General features: G+C 42.0%; 2 protein-coding genes and 1 pseudogene across 2 annotated transcripts; 2 read left to right on the top strand and 1 right to left on the bottom strand.

The window, feature by feature from the left end:
* The first annotated feature begins 11,836 nt into the window (after positions 1-11,836).
* On the top strand, positions 11,837-13,000 carry LOC147603486 (protein LURP-one-related 15-like). Its single transcript, XM_086796675.1, has 3 exons — positions 11,837-12,157; positions 12,252-12,473; positions 12,734-13,000. Exons 1-3 carry the CDS (start codon positions 11,921-11,923, stop codon positions 12,875-12,877), a joined length of 603 nt encoding a protein of 200 aa, XP_086652801.1. The 5' UTR covers positions 11,837-11,920; the 3' UTR covers positions 12,878-13,000.
* A 1,880-nt stretch (positions 13,001-14,880) lies between these two features.
* On the top strand, positions 14,881-15,537 carry LOC147603487 (secreted RxLR effector protein 161 pseudogene; annotated as a pseudogene).
* An 8,145-nt stretch (positions 15,538-23,682) lies between these two features.
* LOC147603488 (uncharacterized) lies at positions 23,683-24,231 on the bottom strand. Its single transcript, XM_086796970.1, has one exon. It carries the CDS (start codon positions 24,229-24,231, stop codon positions 23,683-23,685), a length of 549 nt encoding a protein of 182 aa, XP_086653096.1.
* Positions 24,232-26,960: the final 2,729 nt, after the last annotated feature.

Below are 26,960 nucleotides of genomic sequence, written 5' to 3' on the forward strand. Positions count from 1 at the left end.
GAAAAGATTGCCTGATATATTTACAAAACCACTTTCAGAGGTTCACTTCTCACATTTAGGAGTTAGGCTTGGCATTCTTCCTCCTGTATAGATCTTCATCTTGCACACGGTTACTCTACATTTTGTAATATGGTTTATGGCCTAACCTATATACTACTCATGAGAAATGGCATCCCTACTAATTATAATGGTTTTTTTGGAGGAGGATCATAGAATTTGTATGGCTACAACAATAACTATTTGATATCGGTCACTCTCTTGGATCCAGTATTTCTCTAAGCTGTGACAATCAAAGTGCCATAAGCCTTACAAAGGATTATGTTCAACATAGCAAGACTAAACACATTTCTATACACTATCATTACATTCGATAGGAAGTCAACAAAAGCTCCATCATGGTGGAATATTTCCCGCCAGAGGAAATGATTGCTGATATATTTACAAAACCACATTCAGAGGTTCACTTCTCACATTTAGGAGTTAGGCTTGGCATTCTTCCTCCTGTATAGATCTTCATCTTGCACACGGTTACTCTACATTTTGTAATATGGTTTATGACCACACCTACACAGGTTAGCAACTCATATGCCATGATAAGGATCTTTCATAAGCAACAATCTTGATGGGAATCCAATTTGTAAGCAACGAACATTATAATAGGCACATCCAGTGAGAAGCAATAGCATAGTTGGAGGTTGGAGTTCAAGCTAGAGCCTATATTGAAAACCTTGGGAATACATTTTCCATTTTTAGTGCAAGCGATCAAACATGTCAAATGTATACCTCAAGAAATAAGAAAGTCATTTTGATCTTGAAAAGTGATCCAAGGATATTGTGAATGCAGCAAGGTGTTGTTTGTGAATGCATGTTGAAAGCATTGTGGAGAAAGGTATCCTATCGATGATGTTTGGATGAACCTTCTTGCAACCTTGGACTTCATGAGCAGTATGAAAAATAGACTAGCACCATTGAGTTCACACGAGTTTCCTTGGAATTGAGAAAAAGTACAAGCAATATGGATGATTTTCCAATTCCAAAGAATCCTAGTAGATTGTCTTGCTATGAGAATTAAAACAATGTCAAAGGAAACTCGACTGTCTGAACAAACCAAGAGAACAAATTTGATGAAATTAAACTTGTAAGCTTGGATGGAATTGCTAAAGTGGCCGAATGAAATATTAGGGTCAAAATCATGGGAGCAACTTTTCATGAACACTGACGGAATTTATTACGTGACCTTGTGTTAGAGCTATACATAGCTCACCTCAACTTTGACTATGGCCTAACCTATATACTACTCATGAGAAATGGCATCCCTACTAATTATAATGGTTTTTTTGGAGCAGGATCATAGAATTTGTATGGCTACAACAATAACTATTTGATATCGGTCACTCTCTTGGATCCAGTATTCCTCTAAGACGTGACAATCAAAGTGCCATAAGCCTTACAAAGGATTATGTTCAACATAGCAAGACTAAACACATTTCTATACACTATCATTACATTCGATAGGAAGTCAAGAAAGGCTCCATCATGGTGGAATATTTCCCGCAAGAGAAAATGATTGCTGATATATTTACAAAACCACATTCAGAGGTTCACTTCTCACATTTAGGAGTTAGGCTTGGCATTCTTCCTCCTGTATAGATCTTCATCTTGCACACGGTTACTCTACATTTTGTAATATGGTTTATGAACACTTTTGTATAAAATTTATGAACTTTTATAGGAGCTCCAGTTTCCCCAAGGGTTTTTTTTAATCAGGGGCTAGGGACCGTAGTTTGAATGGGGATATTAGAACTACATATAGCTTGCTTTGACTTTGACTATTGCCTAACCTATCTAGTCCATTCAAGTATGGAATAAACTACTTCTCGGGGAGCAACCTTTTGTCTAGTTCTCCATTTCTCTCGCTTTTTGTCTCTTCCTATAGCACCTTCCACATGAGAAGTAGCAAGGACATGGGATCGATATGTCGAATCAAGACTATCATGAACAACATTTTCAAGAACAAGGCCTTAGTTCTTGGCATGATCCAAACCCCTCACGAGATTGTTGACGAGGCCGGTGGGTTCTGGAAACAACATGAACGTCAAGATCAAGAACATAAATGTTGAAGGAAAACTTGCCCGTTTTGTTGTCACATAGAAATTCATATGACTATTGAAAGAAATAGCAAGTTCGAAGGATATCTTGCAAAGTTTGTGGATGGAAACATGAACAGATGCGTTGACTAAATCTGGAGGCTCAACCATGTCTTCATTAGAATTGCCAGAAATGTTGACGGAAACTTTATTGTTGACACCCCATTTGACAGGCTGTTTCTTGATTGAAACATGATATTTGGAGAGGTCGTTGGGAACAAGAGGATCTCCAACGCGATGATGCCCTTGAAATTATTGAAAGACTTCTTGACAAAACTTGGAATGTCCACATGCATGCCATTCTCGGTGACGCCCTTGAAAACGTAGCCATAGCTACCTTTGCCAAGCCAAGTTTCGGTAGCCAATCCAGCAGTGATAGCCTCAAGGTCATGGAATCCAAAGATTTGGAACTTGGGAGACTTTTGGAAATCGCAGGTGGGACCGGTGGAGCCCGAGAGGCAGCCCATGAAGGACTGCTGTGGAAGGTGGCAAATCCAAGCACCTAGCCTCTCCATCTAGCAAGAATTCCATGGCTACATGCAAGCAATAACTACCCACATAAATGCCTGGCATCTCCACCAATGTAATGTGCCGCTATGAGACCAAATTAGCATGTCCCCTCCATTGGTGGGCACCTCCATATATTGAGCCAAGATGGTTACATATTAGGACTCTTCCCACTTGAACTTCCTACTACAAGTGGACACCCATACACCACCACATCATGTTTGTGTGTGTGTGTGTGTGGTGTTGTAGCTACTCGCCATCAACATGCACACCAGCGATAGATTCAATATCAATTCATAGCTTGAGCATCTGCAAGTAAAATACATTGGGCCCGATCACGCTGATCTGAATCGTTTTCACAAGACTCCCCTCTTTAGAGACATTGATTCTTTCCCTGTATTTCTTTACGAGGATCTTTGCTGGAGGAGTGCACAATTTCTCTTTCGTGGCTTTGTTGGACACTTCAATTATTCATCTTTGTGGTGTTGATGTTGTAGGGTGATCCTCCTAGGAGCCAGTAATAATAAAGAATTTCTTAGATAGTTATACATGTCTTCTGCCCATCTCTGTTTTCTACTCTATTTTCCCCTTCTTCAATACAATGGATGCATGATATACTCTCATTCCCTACTCCACGAAAGAGCATATTTAAGATGCCAAAAGGCAATGCATGGATGGTGCTTCTTTTCAAGTGACTGATGCAATTGTTAATGTGGACAATGCCAAATATGTTTACATATCAATGAATATATTGTACATGACTTTCGAACATGGTGCAATAGGGATGATGTACCACCATTTAGTGTCATGCACCATTAGCTAATAGATAACCTATTTAATTAAATACACATACAAATAGCATATCAAAAGTCAAGACATGAGCTTAGATATATATGGACAAGAAACACATTATTAAGAAAATGCATACCTGCTCACATTGTTGTGGAGATACTATTCTATCTTTCTTTGTTTGCCAAAACTTAGTAGACTCAATAGCTATTCCACCACGTTTGTTTGCCATTTGCAATCCAAAACATTCACAAAGAAGTGACGAAAGTCAAGTCTAAAAATATCTTGGATTGCACCACAATAATCATCTATTTTTCCATTGGCTCCCTTAAAGCTACTAACACAATCTTGTGTATTCCTCTTGAGTCTTATCATCAATTCTTTGTGTTCGAAAATGCTTGCCTTCACACCATATAGCATTGAACATAGCGCACTAGACCAAAACATAAGCAATTATATAAGCAATGTGAATCATTAAAATCAAATCACATACAACTAATGCAAAACATTATATGTATGTACCTTAAACATGCGTCCTCGTGCATACTTTTATTCTTTTGTCGTGATATGCATCTCCTAATCTCTCTCTGCTCTCTCCATTTTCTCATGCAACCAGGTAACATGAATATCATTCGCAAAAGTGTTGCTAGATACTTAAGGTATGTCATGTTGCCTCTGAAAGAGAGCGCTCTCTACTTGCCTTCTTGTCTGTGCATCCTCATATCTTGTAACCCATCTGCTCATCACATCATTATTAAGATGCAAGTGAAATTAAGATCATCAATCAATGCTCTATCAATTACTTTAATATGTCATTTTCCTTGAGGCGCAATAGAGGTCATCCTTAAGTCCTCTTCAGTTGCTCCATAGTTGCATCAAAGAGCTATCCACTTGGCCAAGAAATTCTGAAATATTACTACAACACAATGCCTCCTTACATGCATTTGTTACACATGATTAATGACAGTCACATGTATTATCGCACATGTATTTGAGTAATATCGGGTGCATGTAAGTCTAGAATTACACACATGTATATAGACAAAAATAGTGTGTGTATACATGCGTAAGTATTGTGTAATAGATGCACATATACACGTTCTTTTCCATGCAAAAACATGGAAAAAATATTTAAAAGAAAAACAACATATTTGTTAACGCAAATACATACTACATTGAAAGGCAATAACACAATCCCACTATATGCATACATCATAATGGAATATTGTATAAATTCACAACGATGTGTATTCAAAAATAAATAATGAGATGACGACTATAAGACAACACATACAATAGAATTGTCACCAATTTAGAATGATACAATGATGGATTAGTTAGGATTCGATCTCATCTTCAATAAGATCGATCCTTGCCAAACAATCAACATCAATATCCATTTGATCAATTTGTAAGGCTATGAATAAATTTAATTCACTTTTGATCAATCCACTAATAATGGTACTGATGATCTTATCTACATCAACATCACCATCATCACCAATGGTAGGGTACTGATGATCTTATCTACATCAACATCACCGTCATCACCAATGGTAGGGTCATCCTCAGATCATGAGAAATGGCACGCTCATTTTCATCATCATGATCCTCTCTTATTTCTTAATCAACATCTTCATTGACATGCTCGACATCGTATTCATTGTGGCCTATTTCATCCTTTATATGCTCCATATCAGTGAATGTATTGTAAATCACTTTGAAACGTGGTACAATAGGGATGACGTACCACCATTTAGTGTCATGCACTATTTGCTGATAGATAACCTATTCAAATACACATACAATTAGCATATCAAAAGTCAAGACATGAGCTTAGATATATATGTATAGGAAGCACATTAGTAAAAAAATGCATACCTACTCACATTGTTGTGGCAATACTAGTCTATGTTTCTTTGTTTGCCTAAACTTTGTAGAGTCAATAGTTACATAGCCACTTGCATGGCATTTTATTGTTGCATTAGGCCTCTTTTCCACCACATTCATTTGCCTTTTGACATTCAAAACATACACAAAGAAGTGATGAAAGTCAAGTTGTGGAGTACTAGGGTCAACCGACCTAACCAACCCACAAGCACGGGGCCTTGAGATGAGAAAATTATATCCCATTATGAAGGCTGCTACCATACCATGGTTGTCATCATCGTAGTCACATTATTCCTACCGTCACTATCCTCACAACCTAGGGTGTCACTCCCTAGATGGCTCTCTAGCTAACTGAAGCACAAGGGTAGTCCATTCTGGGTCATTGTTGCAGGGGGAGGTTGTTGTGAGTGCTCTTTTTCATTGCCGTGCATGCATACATGTGGGTGTTAAGTGATTTGTGCAATGAATGGAGGAATATGGTATAGCCAAGCACTTATGATACTTGCAAAGATAGCCACAGATTGCTATGCCACTGATTTTATATACATATGCACCACTAACCTGTGAGTTGCTCAATGGTTCAAGACAACAAGAGATTTATTACATGATTGCAACTTCTCAATTATCCAAGTATTGTAGTAACACCACTGAATGATGCAATATATAAATGGAGTCTCACAAGATCATTTGCAACTTCCAAATTCAAGACAGTGCAACAGTTAGCTACTTCAACCCAATTTCAATGCTTGAATTACGCTCTTTAACTAAGCACAAAGAAACTGAGATGAGCCATGTTTAATCATCTAATCAGATGCCAAATTAAAAGTTATTCCCAATAGTCCAAGCAGAAAGCTACCAGCTAGACTATCGGCATTATCCTTAATCAATTTCAATGCATTAATCCTTCCCCAATAACCACAAAGATAGCCAAAAAAAAAAGACGCAAAAATAGAGTCTAATGCAAGGGTTTGTAGGGGTAGGAAACATACCATAATGGACAATATTCCACCCAGACACAATTCAGCAAATATATGACATTCTAGGGTCACAAACGGATAAAAAGAAGAAGCAAAAATTGATTTTTTCCTTCTTCCCTGCAGGGTATGCAGGAAGAAGTCAATGCAGCAAGGGGTAGTTCTCCTAGGGTTAAGAGATGCAAGCCAATGGGCATACCAGGGAGCATATGGTTGAACATAAGCAATCTAAACACAGCTCCAGAAAGCCAAGAACACAGCTATCACGCAGACACAAGTACATGTGAGGGAAAAAATCGATTTTCCTCTCCCTACAGGCTGTCTTCTCCACATAGTGCAAGCAATTAGGGACCCATGGCATCCATAATTTCTACAAATGAATGCAAGAATGTACAACACAAGAATCTATTGCTAACCAAAAAGAAAGATCCCTATCTGCTAGACTATTCAACCAAGGAGAAAGAAGAACAAAATAAATCATTTTTTTCATACTCGTGTCCCATAATTATCCACTAAAGCTACTATAGGTCACTAGAAATTGATGAACACTTGCCACAGCTGCTCCCCAATGCTAAACTTTGATGATTATCCTCCACGAGTGATGGAGAACAGTTCCAGGTCAGATAGGGAGAAAGATATGAGCAAAAAATCAAATTTTTGCTTCCTACAGGTCTCCTCCTCCAAATCGATGGCATACATGTTGATTATACACTGGCAAATCTATCAATTGACAAGTAGGAAACTTGAAACTGACAACAATTGAAGCTACAAGGGAAAAATTTTTGATTTCATATAGGAAGACATTACCAAGGAGAGAAAATTGTGAAATTATGCTTCCTTTTTCTCCAAACTAACTACATATAGGGCATGGGAACTTGCAGGAAGCCAGACACAGGGAATGGGTGATGAGAAATGCTTAATTTCTACACTATAGGGGGAGTAGAGTCAATGTTTGTGCACCGTATGGGCATGAGAAGAAGAAAAACACATTTTTTCCCTCTCTATTGGCTAGCAAAGGAGGCAAAGAAATGAGCAGAGGGTGGTGTGAAGAGCAGGCAACATGTAGAGGCAAGGAGGATCTATATGGAGACCATTGGATCCTCACATTTTGGATTTGGAGGCATTGAGTCGTGGGAGGAAGAGTTTGTAAGTATCTCTAAACCTTATTTGATTTATTACTTACATTGATTCTATGATTGTTTTAATCTTAAAAACTATATTATCATATAGCGACAAGTTATGGGAAGGAAGCCCATGTCGTCATAGCAGACGTGACACGTGGGCCCTCTTCAGAACCAAGGGACGTATTACGGACATGCAATTTGAGGAAGCCATGAGACCGTACAGTTGACATATACTGGAATATTGGTTTTTCTTCTCCCCTTGCTTGCTAGGAGCCTGTTAGGGCATACAATTTCAGCAAAATGGGCATTCGATACATTGCAGATGTGGTGGATGATCGGTGACACATTTTATCATTCCCTCAAGCCATGACCTTGGTATACATCATAGGCCTATTCATGCTTATGCTGCTGATGATTAATGTTGTATATGCCAGTAGGGCATGGATGTATGTATTCCATATTGTTACATTGCAGGATGGTTACTTGGATACTATACAGCAGCACTTATTTCTTATGCCATTGGGTTTGCGTTGGACCTTACCGTCTATGTATTGACAGGAGGTTGTTTTATAGTGACATTTTGTATGTTCTGGATGGTTTCCCTGTGATTATATGTATGCCCTTTGTGCATGCCTGACGGTATGCTACAGTGCTTGGGTCATGCCATGGATCAGTGGGTATGTTGTGGATGCTACCGATGCTATGACTGTATAGTATGCCTCCTTGCCAAGATGGCATGACGATAGATAGTCATTTTTTCTTTTTGGATGGCCTTCAGGATGATGGATCTATGTTCCAGATAGATGGATGACTAGTTTTCATGCATGTCAGATGATCTTCTCAGCAGTGTTTTGATGCCATGGTATTATGTTGGATGCTGTGATGGTCAGGAACCATCAGATTATCGTATATGTCATGTTTTTTATAGTGGTTTTGCAGAAGGATAGATGCCATGCAGTTGCATCAGTGAGGTGTGTCAGTGAGACCCTCATCATGGATGTATTTGAAATGCACTACTTGATTTGGAGGTCATGCTGATGCATTGATTTTTTGGGATTCCCACCTATGCACCAGGTGTCAGTATACCTATGTGTTGGGATAGTCAGTTGGACACAGTGGTCTCAGTACTGCATTGTATTTTTTTGTATGAGAGCCATGTCAGTGGGTTGTATTGGGTTGGTTGCTATGATGTGGCATGCATGAGGATTTCATTGGATCTGCCAGTGACATTATATTTATGGCAGTGTTTACACATGTTTCATGGTGGTACTGATATCTTGGGCTTGCTATTGGATGGCACTTGCATTTATTTTGGTGTCAGATGCCGTATGCCTGTGATTGGGTATCAGTGGATCAGGATGGGCATGATGGTATCTGTCTCAGTGTCATTTATCTATTTTATTTTATTCAACATGATAGATGGATCCTGATCATGGGGCTTTTGCTACTGCCATGTGAGTCTCGTCGAGGTGTATGCTTTTCCTTTTTACTGCATTTTGATTCGAGTTGACGGTGCTGAGATTTTTAGGGATTTATACGAGCATTCGATGCGGTTATTTTTAGCCGATGTCACCGTTATGGGCATCGGATCAGTTCTGATGAGGGGGTACTTGGTATGATGTTGTCAGATGGGATGTAGGCTACACTTTCATTTTTTACAACACTTCGATATGAGCCCATATGTGACAATTATGGTCCGATTTGTGATTGCACGAGGCATATCGTTATGTCGCATCGGAGAGTCAAAGGTTCTGTAGCGTCCGAGGTTCGACATAATTTTTGTGGATGTTGCACTGCATCTTGATGGTGTTGTCTTGAGATGTTTGCCCACAATTGCACGTGTGCGACACAATTTTTGCAATGCCAAATAGGGTGTATGTAGGGTGTCTTCTTGGAGGATAAGGTGGATTGGAGGTGCTTATCTTGGAGCCAGTTCTCTGTAATGAGAGCCACACTCTCACCACCACCAATTTTGGGGGAGAGGATTGGCTCTCTTCTCTCTTGAGGGGCATTGCTTCCCTCCCTAGCGACATTCCTTACGGTTTCCTCCCTCTTTCCTTGCTGGTAGCTCTCCAACCGATCGTTCTTCTTCACCTTCCATTAGTTGGCTTCCGTGCATCCTCTTCCCCATCTGTGCTATCTTCCTATCCTGCTCACCTTCCTTCTTACCCATCTACTCCACCACCCTTTTCCTTCCCCACATTCGTTTTCCTTCCTCCTCGTGTCCTCTGGCTATGGAGCTGCCTGTACTCTTGGCTATGGCCGTCTTGCTCTTTCCCTTCCTCGATCCCTCTTTTTGAATCCCTGCCTGCCTTTCCTTTCGATCCATGTTTCGTATCATTGATTGATCCGTTTCCATGATTCTTAGCCTTCCTTGACCCGATCGATTTGCTGATCCAATGACTACTTCTTGGATCTTCGATAAGCCTCTCGGATGAAGTCACGGCCATGGTTTTCAAGGAACATTAGCAAGGCAGGCGGATGCTAGAAACATTCCTCAGGTTTCAAAGTTCATAGATGATAAAGTCAATGCTTTTCTTACCCAATGACTGAGCATCTTCATCTGGATGTTTGAAGAAAACTACGAGGAGTGGCCCGTTAAAGAGGAACACTTTGCAGTGACCAATGGACCCCTCCGAGATTGATGATACTACACGGTGTCGTCTGCTACCTCTAGAGCCGTCTTGGCATGCGTAGGTTGATCACTGGCCATCCCAACCTATCATGGGCACCTTTCATCATGAGTTTCTGTTGGCAGGCTCGCATTCCGTCCATAATTTCGTCCATGATTTGTTTCATTTGCTTGGTCTTTGGTTAAACCTTTGTTAAGATTTCCGCTAATCAGGTTCTGACAAGTGGTAGCCCCTTGGTTTGACAAGTGGCAAGCTGTGCTTTCAAAACGTGGCAGATGATGTGGCACCTAGCTAGCCCGAGTGATGTGGCAATAGTGACGTTGCAGTGACACATGGCAGTCAATAGTTGACCAATCAACTAGTTGACCAATTGACCTTTGACTAGTTCGATTGGACCCAACTGACAGTTCACACTCAATTCGATTCTACAACCAGGTTAGCATGGAACCTTTTGAGAATATTCATGGCATATTTTAGAGAATATTCTTGTGGAAATCGGTTGGAAATTGCTTCTTGCCATGATTAAAAATTCGAATCTTTTTGCATTCTTTCCATTGTATTTGGCCGTACGAATGCCGAAACTGAAAATACAAAGAAGTAACTTATATTATTTTTTCATGCCAATCGTGCATACAGCATCTGATTTTCATTCCGGAATTTAATTAGGGCACTTACTTTGTTAATTTGGCCAATTTACAGAAAATGGAACCTTAGCTCGTTGGACAAGCAAACGACATCGGAATCAAATAGTTCATAAAGAAAGTTATGCTCATTTTCTTTACTTAAACTCTCGGTAACATCAGAACCTTATTCGGACATAACCATGGAGCACTTGCTTAGTAAAGTGATCTCGCAAATGATGGTTTTCCACGCAGTATGAGTGTTTTGGCCTAGGAACCCATGACCAATAGCTATTTTGAGAAACCTAGACCTGAAAACATACTGAAAATTCCATGTGGATAATGGTAGAGCCTGAGTCGGTATTCATCAGTCGGCAATTTCAATGCGAAAAGTGTAATTTTTAATTGCTTTGTTGATTGATTGATGTGTGTATGTGCATTGCAATAAGGCATTAATGCATGCAAAGGAACTCGGAGAACACTCAGACATTGGGAACACCTAGGGTATAGGGATGTGCATAGGTGGGCATGCATCAATTGGAATGAAATAGCAGTCACATGTATGTCTACACATGAAAAGGAAATGATACACTTACCCCTTGCCGGATGTGGCATTCAGACTCCTTTCACCAACATGAGAAACAATAACTTGTAAATCATCAATGCAAAACATTCACTCTTTACCCTGAACCCCTGCAATTTTAGGTCGATGCCTATGCCATGTGGTATGTGCTTGTGGGTAACAGCCACTGCATGAGTGTGAGGCGGTAGGAATACTTGAACTATAACGACAATTTGCAACAAGGTGGTGACCTTCACAGTGGGATATACTTTTCCCGTCTCAAGACCCCGTCCTTGTGGTTGGTTAGGTCGGTCGATCCTAGTCATCTACAACACACTAGATCTTGGAAAGTTTGTGTCCAACACGGACTTGGTTGGACTAGTCATGCTAGGATGCCAGCCTAAATTTCACCGATTGCGTCCAGTAGCCTTGAGAGGTGCAATTGGTGCCAACCCACACCCAATCATTCCTCACGAGTTTGGTCAAGCTAGAGGCTCTATTGGAAAGTTTCTTCAAGCCATACAAAATGTCACAGGTCACAGGGGCATTGACTTTGAAAGTTTCTTCAAGGTATACTGATTTGATACTGTTTGACTGAGTCAAAAACCCCTCTGCATTTATCACACCGTTATAACAAATCTTTGCGTACTTCTGCATTCCACGGTCTAACAATCATGCAACCTGTTCGAGCTGCCCCAATTCCGTTTGCCATAGGACCGCAATTTTGTCTTCCCTACGCCACAGATCTCACAGTGCAGAAGAAGGCTTTCAGCTTCAGTGGTGGTGACTTCGTGATTAACGACTCCAACGAAAACACCCTCTTTCGAATCGATGGCCGTGCGTTCAGCTTCAGGGATAAAAGAGTGCTTTTGGATGGATTGGGCAACCCCTTGATCTGTGCCACGCGCAAGGTAATGGGATCTTCAATTCTTTGCAGCTTGTGCGATTACCAATTATTTGTGTCTGATCTGTATTTGAGACATCTTTCTGTTGTTGGTTTTGCAGCTTCTCAGTTGTCACAGTACATGGTTTGTGTATCGCGGAGGCAGCTCCCATGATAGCCAGAAGTTGTTCACCGTGAAGAAATCTTCATTCTTCCAGATAAGGACTTCCTTGGATGTGTTTTTGGCTTCAAATATGAATCAGTCACAGCCCGATTTCAAAGTGAAAGGCAACTATTTTGAGAGGAATTGCACAGTGTTCTGGGGATCTCAAATTGTAGCACAGGTCTATTCTCCCCTTACATATTCGAAACAATACTTCTCAAAGAGACAGAGTCTCGCAAACAGTTTGTGATGCTCAGAACTCTCAATTACTTTCATCTCTCTTTGATGCACTATCTCATTCAACCCTTTTCCATTCCATGCTGGATTCTGATCATGCCCATACACAATCAACAAGTCTTTACTGTCAAGTGTTTCATACATTCGAAAAGCCGGTCCTCTTTTGATATAAATATATAACGATGTGAGTGCTCTTCTGTGCAGGTTAAGCGCAAGTACACAGTAACCAATGTTCTGCTTGGGATGGACACATTCATTGTCACAGTATTTCCAGGCGTCGATTATGCTTTCATCGCAACTTTGATTGTGATAATGGACGAGATTCATAGACAAAACCGCTCAAGTTAGAAGCGACGCCTCTTAATCGCTCGTAAACGAGTCACTTGTTTTTAAACAGTGCTGTCTAAGAACTGTTGAATCGTTGATTGATATGCAAAACTTGACAAGTTGACCGTAATCCTTTCTTGAATGATAGCCCTGTCCATTCTTACACATTGTTATACGTACGAGTGTCCACTTTGCTTGCACTTAGTATTTGAGTTATCGTATCGCATTTTATCATTAATTAAGGGAAGTATTAAAGTTACCCAGGTTTGAATTAGCAAAATCCTTAGAAATTGTACTACAATCAGGATTTATAACTAAAATCCTAAAATTCAAATCGGAAAATTTAAGAAGACCTTCAACTTGGACTAGGATTTTTCAAATTCGAACGAGAAAATTACATTGCAAAACTGGGTTTCTCCAGCACTGGTTTATAGTAACTTTATACTATGTAGACAAATAAAGGTGCAAGAACCGAGATCTCATGTGAAGTTTTGTACAGGAGATCGGATTTTCAATACTTTCTCTTTGCTTTTTTTTTTGGAGCGTTTTATGATGAGCAATTCCAATTTTTCATCTATCAATAGAGCTTCTTTGTCCTTTTACAATACAAAAAATGGGCCCTTTCTAATGTGCCCTTTTCCATGAAGTTGTGTCAAATTTTTAACCAAGATGCAGAAAAAACAATGAAGCCCAAAGCACTCTATTTCATTTATGGTAACATATGTTTTGTATGTGCACGTCTATCCGATGGTGATATTCCAAGCTAACAAAAAACCCAAATAATTTTCGTTCGAGAAGGTCGCTAATTGGGCACATTAGAAAAGGATCACTCCATCTATCTATTTCATAAGGTGGAGATGGTCACATGGTGGCTAAGGACAATACCACCAAAGTGCACACCACTTAGAGAGCAGGTGCATCCAAATAGAACGCAGAGAAAGTAGGGACTTATATTACTACTTTAATAAGTTACAGGAGAGTCTCAAAAAAGGCCAAGAGCGACAAAGTTGCTGCAATATTTTAAAAAAACAAGATGATATAATATATAAATAAACTCATGGTATAATATAAAATTATTATTTTAAAAAAGATATATGTATGTGCGTAAAATAAAAACATGATGTAATATTTAAAATAAGTTTAAAATGAAAAAAAACTTATTCAAAACACACACACACACACATATTTTTTTTGGTAATGTGTTGGACTTATATTACTACTTTAATAAGTTACAAGAAAGTCTCAAAAAAGGCCGAGAGTCTCGCTCAAAAGCAGAGAAAGACAATCTCTGGGCATGGGCTATCAAGATCCCCTTCCTTATAGGCAGCATATATATAGTACCATAAGGAAGCTTTGAAGAACTCAAAGGACTATTAGAACTATATGTGGAGATAAACCATATTGTGCTCAATGCAGATGGCTCACAAGTCCCAAAATCTAATCCAATAGAGCAGTAGAGAATAGTGTCTTAGTGTAGCTGGATATCTGCCAAAAAGCCAAAAGTGTTTCCCAAAATTAGTATTTGGGAATTGAAGGCATAGAAGTCTAGAAATCCTACCAATCAACTGCTTGGAGCAGGGGCAATACCCTCGGGGGGTCAATATTTAGAACTTGCCCATATCACGTGCATTCAAGAGGTAATAAAATAAACCCTACTTACATATTTTTTAAAAAAATATTTACACTAGAAAATGTGATTTTTTTCTTAATGTAAATAAATAAACCCCTTATGTATGTTAGCATTCTATGAATAGTACCTTTTTAAAAAACCCTCATGTTGAACCCACATGCTATGGTTACATATTTTCTAGTGACCCCCTTGAGGCAATACCATAGAAGATGTGGAACTGTCTCGACAAATGCATGACAATGGAGACAAGAAGTTGTGGCTATAGCTATCTTCCTTTTGATCAATGTAGCTCCCATAGGCAAAGTGCATGTTATGCATCTCCATAAACGGGTTCAGGAGGAGCCCATCAAATGCAAACTTGTATATCTACAGAGAAGGAGGCAAGAGTATGATCATGGTCCTTTATGTGGACGACCTTGTCATGACGGGGAACCATGAAGAAAAGATCTCACAGATGAAGCAGATGCTGGGAAGAGAGTTTGAAATGACAGACCTCGGACTGATGCATTTCTGTTTGGGGATAGAGGTTTGGCAAGAGCCAAATCAGATGTTCATCTCACAGCAAAAGTATGCTGGAGACATACTGAAGGCATTTGGCATGGCTGAGTGCAAGTCAGTTGGCCCCCCTATGGAGGTTGATGTGAAGCTTTCGACTGAAGACTCATCACCACTGGTGGACGAAGCAAAGTACAGAAGGCTTATGGGCAGCTTAATCTACTTGTGCAACACACAACCGGACATAAGTTTTGCAACTGGTGTATTGAGTAGGTTTTCCAATAAGCCCCGGGAGAACCACTGGAGGGCAGGGATGCGGGTGCTAAAATACATCAAAGGCACGCTAGAATATAGCATCACCTATACCAAGGGCAACACCCTGACTGGATTTTGTGACTCGGATTGGGCAAGAGACGTGGACAGCAAGAGATCCGTGACAGGTTACTGTTTTTCGCTCGGATCTGGAATTGTTTCATGGGTCAGCAAGAAGCAGCCTACGGTTGCTCTTTCTTCTACCGAGGTTGAGTACAAATCAACGTGTTTTGCTTCCTGCTAGGCAGTATGGTTGAGGAGGATTTTGGGAGACATGGGTGCAACGCACAGCGACCCTACACAGCTGTTGTGTGATAATCAAAGTTGCATGGCAGTTGCAAAGAACCCTATTTTCCATGCTCGCACAAAACACATTGAGATTCAGTATCACTTTGTACGGGAGCTCATCATGGATGGAGAGGTCGACTTGGTGTACTGTTCGACTACAGAGAATGCTGCGGACATCTTCACAAAGGCTCTTAGGAGAGACTTGTTGGAGAGACATCTTCATCGACTCGGCGTTGGGCCGAAAAAGTAGTTCACTTCAGGGTGGACATTGAGAGGGGGTGTTAGATATCAATGCTTCACTCTCTTGTAACTACGCAGTAACCAGCTAACTCTACTTGTGAGCCCCTAATATGAGGAGAAGGCATCTGAGTAGCTAGGTCATCCGATAGGTCCTGGTTTAGATACCAGATGGGGGCCATGTGTGGCCTGATGGCTGGACGACTTTAGATAGAGTTGGTACACTGCCAACTAGGCTACATGCAAGTGTGGGAAGGCATCCCATGATTGACTGCACTAAGGGTAAATGGAGCATTTCTCGGGGCAGCCCACCCTCGGGTTGTGGGGCTCATTTGGAGCACCAGATGATCCCAGATGGCTCTAGGCCAGAAAAGGGTGTCGGCCATTTGATTGGGCCAAAAAAGGGCGTCGGCCATTTGACTGGACCAGAAAAGGGCATCGGCCATTTTTGACATGGTAGACTGGGCTCTATATAAGAGCAAGCCCATAAGGTCCATATATCAACACAAGCTACAGAGACCCTGAGCCTTCAGCATACAGCCTCCGTCCTCCATTGTTTCCAGCATGCCATCAAAGCTCCCTCAATAGGAGCATATGGCTGGGAGGCACCGCCATCTATTGTACCTGCTTTTTGTTGAGCACAGACGTTTATTATTTTCTTACAGCTCATTCCACTACAAAGTTCCTTTACGAACAAGTGTTCTCGTGATTTGGGTGTCCTCTCGAAATCGCTAGCGATCTTGGCACCCATTTCATCAATGAGGTGATTACCATATTAATAGCGAAATTCCTTGTCATACACTGCAAATCCACCCCGTACTACCCGCGCGTCAATGGACAGGCTAAGAGTACCAACAAGACTCTGGTCCAAGTACTAACACGAATGGTGGAAGTGTCAAGGAATGACTGGGAGCATAAATTAACAGCTGCACATTGGGCATATCATACAGCCTATAAAGTGGCTACCAATAGTACTTCCTTCAGGTTAACCTATGGTCTAGAGGTAGTAATGCCTATGGAGTTCCTTGTCCCTAGCCTTTGCATTGCCATCCAAGAACGCTTACCAAGTAATTCTTTAGCTGAGCGCTTAATTGTGCTAGAGTAGCTTGATGAAGCTCGCTTAAGGTCTCTTCGTGGTATGATCGTGGAAAAGCAACGCCGTAAGCAATGGCATGATACTAACCTGAAGACTAAGAACCTTAGCAAAGGAGACTTATGCCTCCTCTTCAGTGTCCGAAACACAAAATGAAAGCTCAAATTTAGAGGTCTAGGACCCTATCGAGTCACTAAAATTACACCCCAGGCACCGTCTGCATTGAGACCCTTGATGGTGTTAAGATGGCAGGGCATATCAACGGCAGTAAACTCAAGAGGCACTATGGGCCTCTCACTAAACAAAGCCTTCAAGCCATTCACCATAAGTAGCAACTAGAACACGAAGTTTGCCTCATGTAACAAGATGCCATCTGTGAGGCACGCAAAAGATTGCTAAGGATAAGGTAAGAACAACCACTATCGCTATCAAAGTGGCCACACTTAGTGATACCGAAGCAGAGAACCTAGTGGTGCCTCTAGCATGTATAACGATTGACTTACGCACCCAAGGGCCGGAAGCACAAGTAGATGCTCTCATCGATACAGGAGCAAGCCATAACTTGCTCTCCTTTGAGGCTTTTTGCAGTACTTCCATAATCTAAAGCTAAGTCCAACATCAACTAAGATGACATCAGTCAACGGTCACTCAACGCATGTAGTAGGTGCTATTGAAATCCCTACACTATTTCATTCTAACCTATTGCCATGCAAGTTTTATGTGAGCCCTATAGGAACCACAGCAGAACAGGTCATCCTCGATCGACATTGGATTATGACCACCAACTGCCAAGTCAACTGGCATGAAAGGTTTGCTTCTCTTCATTTACAAATAGGAAAGATTACCATCAAGCTATGCCAAGAGCCAGGTAAAGGAAAAGAAGTGATCCAGCAAAAGAAGGCAGGTCACACTGGAACCGAGATCATGCCACTAACCACCATCTCCATCTCAGGTAAAACTCAACTCCCTACTACCCTAGCCTCTACACCGACCACTACCCCCAAGTCCTCAAAGCAAATTGCCCCCAACGCATCACCGACCCAGCAGTGGATTCGAAAGGATCTCCTTGTCTTAGCGGAATAGATACATGGTTGCACGAAGGTCTGGCGTCCCAAGCTTAAACCTCAACATCCCAGCCATGACCTCGTGCTGCCAAAGCAAGAACCTCCAAGCCACGACAACCCCATCGTCACAACAATAATAGGTACCCCCAGACTTCTGCCCATTGGATACCCAAAGTGCTACTTAAGAGGCTAGAGCCAAGGCTTCTACCAAGGCAATACCTACATTTGGGTCCCCAAAAGGTCGAGGAGGCCATTAGCCTTATCATCGCCAAGGCCTACCAAACCACCCACTCGATAGGTATGGCAACCCACGAAAGTAACAGCCACACAAGAACCTATTGCTCATGCAAAGAACGGGCCACCCAAGGTAATGTAGTGGAGACCAAAGTCATCGATCCCTCCCCTCAAGGCGAACACAAAAGCAACCATCTCCATGATTATCCACTCCATTCCCTACGTACCACTGGTCCTACAACAAGAACCTGTGAAGGCAAGATGGCATACAGGAAATTGCCACCATTACTAATAGGGAATTCACTCAAGGGGAAGAACCACAAGAACCTTACCCATCAAGGGAACAACAACAAGAACCTATCCCCTTGAATTCCCAGATCATGCAGCATATCGATGTCGAGAAGGAGAGTCCTGCCCCAAAGTCCTCATATCCTCAAGGTTACCCTCTTTCCGACACTCTCAATCATGATTCCAAGGTTGTGACTCCAACAAGTGTCCCCATCGCCATCATCCTATCAAGAGCTAGAATACCCACTGAACCACAAGAACCTTACCCGTCAAAGGAAGAACCACAAGAACTAGCGTGGCATGGCCAAAAGGAAGGGATTGATCCCCCCTCATGCTCCCTCCCTACATCAACACTCAAGGACCATGTCTCTAGCACCCCACTCCAAGATCCCAAGGCACTTATTTCCCACGGGATGGTTCCTCCGGCTACATCGACTCCAGTGATGATGGCCCTCCAGATCCAGCTCGAGGCAAAGGAGTGACTCACCCGTCATACCACCAAACCATCAACTACCATCAAAAGGTATGGGGCATGGATGGCTCAACGTTGCACTGCCCTCACCAAGTGAGTCCCATTGTGACTTCTCAAGGTTCCCCAACTATGTCTGCTTAGTAGTCCAAAGGTCAGCTTTTCAGCCCACTTTCAAATGCCTCCAAAAAGTCCCTTTGAGGTCACCTTTAGGGTCCCCATAATTGTTAGTTTTGTCCAACTATAGTTAGATTTCAGTCCACTCCATGCCAAATCCAAAACTGAGAAATTTTGCCCAAGTCCCAGAATTACACGTAAAGTTCGCAGGATTACATCGTAAACTTAGCAAAATTACATGTAAAGTTGCCCTTAGCCAAAAAAATGTTGAGCCTTCAGTCCATCAAAATTCCACTCTAATCCTTGCTATCTGCAGCCCATATTTTGCCAAAGACAAGTCCCCAATGTCAACCTCTTGCCTGAGTTAATTCTTCCATTTTCTAGCTAAGTCATAACTTTACGTGTAAAGTTGTCAGAATTGCGTGTAAATATATCAAGATTACGTTGTATTAAGTTATTAGGATTACATGTAAAGTTGTAAACTTTGTGTAAAGTTGTTGAAATTACTCATAATTTTAGCCCCTTAGAATTACGCGTAAATTTGTTGATAGGTTTATAAAAGTAGCAATCCCTCTCATTTTTCATGAAATTCTACTATCAGACCCCCGCCAAAACTCTACTGAAATCGCATCCAAACTAGTAAAAAATTAATCAACAAACAATTACAACCTCCAATCATCACCTAACACGCACAACCATCCAACAACCACCACCATTTTGTTATTGACCTTGTTTGCAGGCGTCCAATATGGCTAACAACATCAGGTTCAATTTCCAGGAAATGGCCATGGAAGGTGGCCAGGGTATGCACTTCTAGGACCCTATCGACCAAGCACTAGATGGAAAAGAGCTCATGAATATGGCCACCCACTTCGACGAGTTATTGGGAGAAGAGCTCCCCACTGACACCCAGGCATCGTCATCCCTACCATGCAAAAGGGTACTCCAAAAGTCCCTAAATGGCGACAACAGGCAATCCAGAATCAGGCTATAGATTAACAGCCCACTGGATAGGACTAGTTGATGGAACTCCAAGGGCATGTAGTCCACTCTCGCTACACCCTGGAGGATTCTAGCACCACCTTCCAGTTGGTCTACCACACCCTAAAGGCATTCCAGGCACTCCAGTTCCCAACTATCAGAGAATACTTAGCCTGCACTGGCCTCGTAGGGATGGTGGAAAAATTTCAATTAAAGCTTGATCTGTACAGAGTTTGCCAGTTCTGTGCTAACTTCACCGCACACACTGGTCAAGCCCATATTCCCAACCATGAAGGCAGCAACACGGGATGCATCACCCCCCACCACCACAAAGGCCCTACAAAAAAATTTTGACTTATTACTAATGGATGAGAAGTATCAGCAGCAAAGTTTTGCCGGTAAGGAATTGTTGAAATACTGCACCGCCCTCAAACCCACGGGGGTCCCCTTCCATAATCCTTCCACAAAGCAGCCCTTTGCATTAAATTTGACTTGCAACCCTTGCTCTACCATCTGACCACCAACAGAAACTAAGTTCTTTGTAATGGATGGTACATGCAATACATCTGACAAACTCTTTGTCTTTCCATCATGCAAAGCCAAGGGAACTTTTCCAATGTGAGTAATTGGGATGAACATAACCCTGTGGCTGCTCCATGTACACTTCCTCATGCAAATCACCATGTAAGAAGGCATTCTTAACATCCATCTGATGTAAATACCAGCCCTTACTCGCTGCTAAAGCAATGACACACCTCACTGTACTCATCTTAGCAACAGGACTGAAAGTCTCTTCATAGTCAATGCCATACTCTTGTGCATATCCCTTTGCAATAAGTCGTGCCTTGTACCTACTCACACTTCCATCTGAATTTCTTTTCACTTTGTAAACCCATTTGCAGCCAATGGGTTTCTTTCCTGCAGGCAAATCAACCAACTCCCATGTTTTGTTGGCATCTAAGGCATCCATCTCTTCGTCCATGGCAGACTCCCATTCTGCATGACCCATAGCATCCTCAAATATTGCAGGCTCTGGCACCTCAAGTACCTTAACCATATAAGCATAATGTATGGCACTCAGCCCATCATATGTCAGCCTATCCACTGGGTATCGTACCCTTGTGGATTTCCTAACACCAGGTGTAGTAACTTTGGGAATTCCAAGCTCCTCATCCAAGCTCATGTCTGAGTCACTTGACTCTCCCCCTGCACGTGATGTACCACCCTGTTCTGCAATCTTTTCCTCGCCCTTCCCTGGGCTATTTGCATGGGCTGATCCACTCTTATCTCCTGAATTTCTCAGCCTACCACTCCATGGTGAAGTGGAAGAGCTAGAACTAGCCTCACTAGGCCCTGAAATAGTAACAATCGGATTCCTGTCAACATTCTCTGCAGGCTTTCCATCATCAACTACTACAGGAGGCAATGCATACCAACTTGCAAGCTCATCAAAAACCACATCACGGCTGATCCTTAGCTTGCGTGTCATGGGGTTATAGCATCTGTACCCCTTATGCTCCAATGAGTATCCCAAAAAGATACATTTCTCAGCCTTTGCATCCAACTTAGTCCGCAACTCATCTGGAACATGCACATAACATATGCAACCAAAAACCTTCAAATGTGATAGATCTGGCTTCTTGCCACTATATCTCTCCTCTGATGTGACATTATGTACCGCTGCAGTCGGTGTGCGATTGATAATATATATGGCAGTAGACACTGCCTCACCCCAAAACTCATTTGGTATCTGTCTCTCATTCATGAGAGCTCTAGCAACTTCTGCAATATGACGATTCTTTCTCTCTGCCACACCATTTTGTTGGAGTGTATACCTGCAAGATTTGTGCCTTACAATACCATTCCTCTTTAGAAAATCTGAAAATGCATGTGAGGTATATTCTCCCCCATTATCAGATTGTAGGCATTTGATCTGCAGACCTGTCTCCTTCTCAACCATGGCTTTGAATTCTTGAAAGTATCCAAACACCTCAGACTTTGCCTTCATGAAGTACACCCAAACTTTGCGACTGTAATCATCAATGAAAGTAACAAAATAATAGCATCCACCTACGGTCATAGTGTCTGCAGTCCACACATCACTGTGAATAATCTCTAGAGGCTTGCTGCTCTCTATCTCATGATGCATAAATCTATGCCTTCCTTGCTTTCCAAATTGACAAGCTGCACGCACTTTCACTATGGCATTGTCCTTAAACTTGGGTAGCCCTGTCACAACACCACTAGATTGCATAGATTTCAGCCTCTGCATGTTTGCATGTCCAGTCCGCTTATGCCAAATATCTATGTCATTTATCACCCTTGAACCATCAACATACATAGCAGTGTCTGCACTAGGCATAGTCACATCCAAAGTGAATAATCTGCCTTTCTTCTCCCCCTTGGTCACAAGTTTGCATTTGTTTCGCAAATCTTCCACAAATACTCCATGAGAATTAAACCGTACTTGCAACCCTTGGTCAACCATTTGACCTACAGACACAAGGTTCTTGGTGATCGTAGGCAGATGCAACACATATTCCAAATGCTTGACTTTTCCATCCTGCATCACAAGTGGTACTCTACCCATATGCTCAATAGGGTGGACTGTATCATCACCTGTCTCAACATAACCAGGTGTACGCATTGCATCCAATTCTTTAAACCAATTCCCATGGCTGGTCATGTGATTTGATGCACCTGAGTCCACATACCATACATCATCACGCATATCATCCTGCATAGTAGTAGAGTGCATGTTATGCTGCATAGCAAACAACTTTTCTGAACGATCATCATAAATGACTGCTAGATGCATAGTTACCATGTTGTAACTTTCCACTTCTGATATCTGCTTGTTTTTTATAACAGTCCTTAGCATAATGACCACTTTTGCCACAATAAAAACAATCTCCTAAGTCATTAGAAGATGCAAATCCTCTTCCACGTCCTCGCGCAAGCCTTGCATCATTATTTGCATTACGTGCATAGGCATCATTATTATTTCTCCCCCTGCCTCTGCCATAGCGACCGCGGCCATGTCCGCGACTGCGATTGGAGTAAAAGGGCTTTTCTTCATTTTTGTTGGATGAGCTATTAGCTCCAATACGAAGTTCTTCACTGATCAACATGGCAACCAGATCATTGAAAGATGGAAATGTCTCACTGTGAGGATTACTGTTATTACTTAGTATTTCATCCACTTATCTGTGTATTTAAGACTGAAAGTAGACTCGAGAGACTTGAACACAGATGTTTGATTGATTGAAACTGTGATACAACAAGCTCCTTATATAGGAGTCCAAGAGACACGAATGAAAAGACACATCCCATGACCAATAGTCATGACTCTAGGCGAAGAGACACATCCTTTAGACGAATAGCTGCAACCATTGGATAAAGAGTTGCAACCTTAGAGCGAAGGGGTGTGACCAGTCGTCGAAGGAGTGTGGCTCTTGATGAAGAGGCATGTCTCTAGAGTGAATAGTCATGACCATCCGAGTGTAGGAGTCCTCTGTAATCATGTCACTTCAGTATCTGTATCCATGAGGAGACTGTGTATAATGAACTAAGTCACAATCGTGACATTCCCTCCCATTTAAAATAAAACCCATGTGATTAAATGAGAGTCGGTCGTCTGCCAAAGAATTCTTGGAGGAGTTGAGGATATTGTTGCATTTCTTCATCTGTCTGCCAAGTAGAATCTGACTCATCCAAGTCCATCCAGTTAACAAGAAATTCTGTAGTAATCTTTCGTCTTGTTTCTTTCTGACGAACGTCAAGAATCTTCTCAGGAACAAGAATAATGTGATCATCTTCAATCTCAAGAACATAAGAAGATAACTCCGGAATAGATGAATCTCCTTGTATGTATTCCTTGAGCCAAGAGATGTGAAATGTCGGATGAATTTTTCCCCAAGATGGTGGAAGATCCAACTTATAACTGACAACTGAAATCTTCTTTATAACTTTAAATGGACCATAGAAACGCGGTCGCAACTTCGGAAAGACCGACTTTACTGTCTTATATCGATGCGGTGCAACGTAAAGCAAAACCAAGTCACCTTCTTGAAACTCAGTATGCCTTCTGTGCTTATTCGCATACTTCTGATACTTCTGCTGAACATCAACCAGTCTGTCGTGAACTTGCACAAGAATATCTTGCATTTCTTGAATCAACTGATCTGCTAATGCCACCTTGTGTTGAAGAACAAAGTTTGTGGGCACAAGCGGAGTGTGACCATATGCTGCTTGAAAAGGAGTCATTCCAGTGACTGAATGCGGAGAATTATTATAAGCAAACTCCACAAGAGGCAAATATTCTTCCCAAGAAGCTAATCTTGTCTGAATATAATGTCTAAGCATTTCTTCCAAAATTTGATTTACTCGTTCTGTCTGTCCGTCTGTCTGAGGATGATAAGCAAAACTGAACAAGAGATTCGTACCAAGAGATTTGAATAAGGAAATCCAAAAATGTCCAGTAAACTTCGGATCTCTGTCTGAAACAATAGATCTTGGCAATCCATGAATTCTGAAAATATGTTGTACGAACAACGCTGCAAGATCTGGAGCAAAAACTGTCTTCTTGCAAGGAATAAAATGTGCCATTTTGGAAAACCGATCAACCACTACTAAAATTTGAGCATTGCCTTTCTGCGAACGCGGCAAAGTAGTGATGAAATCCATGCTTTCGCTCTAAGGTTGCAACTCTTCATCCAATGGTTGCAGCTATTCGTCTAAAGGATGTGTCGCTCTTGATGAAGTGGCATGTCTCTAGAGTGAATAGTCGTGACCATCCGAGTGTAGGGGTCCTCTATAATCATGTCACTTCAGTATCTGTAACCATGAGAAGACTGTGTATAATGAACTAAGTCACAATCGTGACACTCACGAACGCCAATAGATGTCTGAAAGGATGTATAGCCCTTACCAAGACCATTCAAAACAACCAACACCATATCTTCATCTTCCACTGTAACACCAATAGATCCCAGCTTTTCAACAATATTTTTCACTTTCAGAACATAGTCATTAATGCTAAAGATTCCCCTTCTTAACATTACTGAGTTCTTGCTTCAATTGCAACTTGCGTGCAAGAGTTGTAGTACCATACAACTTCACAAGTGTATCCCAGGCATCCTTGGCATTTGTGCATTCCTGAATATGACCAATCATGGCATCTGAAACGCAAACACTGAGCCAATGCAAGACTCTGCGTGTCTTCTCATGCCATTCCTTATATGCTTTTATTTGTGCCGCAGTTGCATTTTGCACTGGCAAATGTGGCTCTTCATCATTGCCAGTCACGATATCCCATACTCCCTTTCCCATTAGGAAGTTTGTCATACGAAATTTCCATGCCTGGAAGTTGCTTTTATCCAACTTCTCACCCACAATTTGAGTGATATTATCTGACATCTTGCCTTAAATGAGCTCCGAAACTGTGTACCTACACCTGTACTAGCTACCACTATGTTCGTGGAAAACAACAGATGTAGAAGGTTGTACACAGGAAACAACACTTACAATTTTACGGTATTCTGCACAATGCAACAGCTACAGCAAATGTCGATGGTGAATGTATGAACATCCACACATAAGAACATAAACACAAGGATTCTGTGCACCCTGTGTGCACTTCAAAAAAGCGTCTCTGTGTCGAAGAAGCCCGTCTTCAAACACGCCTTCTAGAAATAGCAGGTTTCTCGAACTGCCTGATTTCTGCTCGCGGGGCCCAAAACGTGCCCGAAACGAAATGTTGGCCGCAGAAATTCTGTTGGAACAAAGTTCCCACAATACACCTCCGTATATACTTCCTTCTCCTAGAAGGACGTCTCAATCCGAGACAATTTGGTTTTTCAGCTCACCACGGAGGGGTTGCTCTGTCAGAATATGCAGCGGAAATGATAACCAAACTTGGGTACACAAGAGCAAGTAGACTGCAGAAAATAATCAGCACAAGAAACACAGAGAGATAGGTGTGTAAACTCTTCTCTATACACAAGATCCCGGAAATACTGAATGAGGAAGTGGTGGGGGCTGAGGGGAAATATATACAACTCCTAGAGGGCAGTCGGCCAGCAGCAGATAGTGCCCACGACTGCATAAATGCAGTCGGCCAGCAGTCTGATGCCCACGACTGGTGCAAAAGTAGTCGGCCAGCAACCCTGATGCCCACGCCTGAAGAAAGTCCAGTCGGCCAGCATTGGGGTGCTCCTGGCATCATCTGGCAGCCCTCCCACCACTAGGAAAAATAGGGAAAAATAGGGAAAAAATACGGGGAGTGTGGAAAAATGATATACGGGCGGGCACACCCACAACAGAGGCCCTAGTGTATACAAATAGACAGGAGATGACTTCTAATACCCCCTCTCAGCTCCTGGTTGTGAAACCAACCCAAGGGAGCTGGAGTGCCGCCTGAGCGTAGCCTGAGGTAGAGACTTCGTGAAGAGGTCCGCCGCATTGTCCTCCGTCGAACAATAAAGTAGCAAGATGTCACCCGCCAAGATCTTCTCACGTACAAAGTGATACTGTATCTCTATATGCTTGGTCCGGGCATGGAAAACCGGGTTCCGAGCAATAGCTATACAACTCTGGTTATCACACTGGATGACTGTGGGCTCCCTCTGTGGAAACCCAATCTCGCCTAGCAGCCTCCGCAGCCATACAACCTCACAAGCAGCACCACAAGCAGCCCGATACTCTGCCTCTGTCGAAGAAAGGGCAATAGTTGGCTGCTTCTTGCTGCTCCAAGAAACTGCTCTTGAGCCGAGGGTAAAAGTGTATCCTGAAGTAGATCTCCTCGTGTCTGGATCTCCTCCCCAATCTGAGTCACTCCAACCTTGGAGCTTGACTCCATTCCCTCCTGTGTAAAAGAGTCCCAGATCCTTCGTACT

Source organism: Cibotium barometz, chromosome 64 (assembly GCF_041138505.1).
Source record: "Cibotium barometz isolate CiBa-2024 chromosome 64, ASM4113850v1, whole genome shotgun sequence".
NCBI classification, from domain to species: Eukaryota; Viridiplantae; Streptophyta; class Polypodiopsida; order Cyatheales; family Cibotiaceae; genus Cibotium; species Cibotium barometz.

Excerpts from the sequence above, each read along its gene's own strand:
- LOC147603486 (XM_086796675.1), top strand. The coding sequence starts at position 11,921 with ATGCAACCTGTTCGAGCTGCCCCAATTCCGTTTGCCATAGGACCGCAA. Across the intron at positions 12,158-12,251 it reads TGATCTGTGCCACGCGCAAG|CTTCTCAGTTGTCACAGTAC; the intron begins GTAATGGGATCT and ends TTGGTTTTGCAG. Across the intron at positions 12,474-12,733 it reads GATCTCAAATTGTAGCACAG|GTTAAGCGCAAGTACACAGT; the intron begins GTCTATTCTCCC and ends TCTTCTGTGCAG.
- LOC147603488 (XM_086796970.1), bottom strand. The coding sequence starts at position 24,231 with ATGCAAGATATTCTTGTGCAAGTTCACGACAGACTGGTTGATGTTCAG.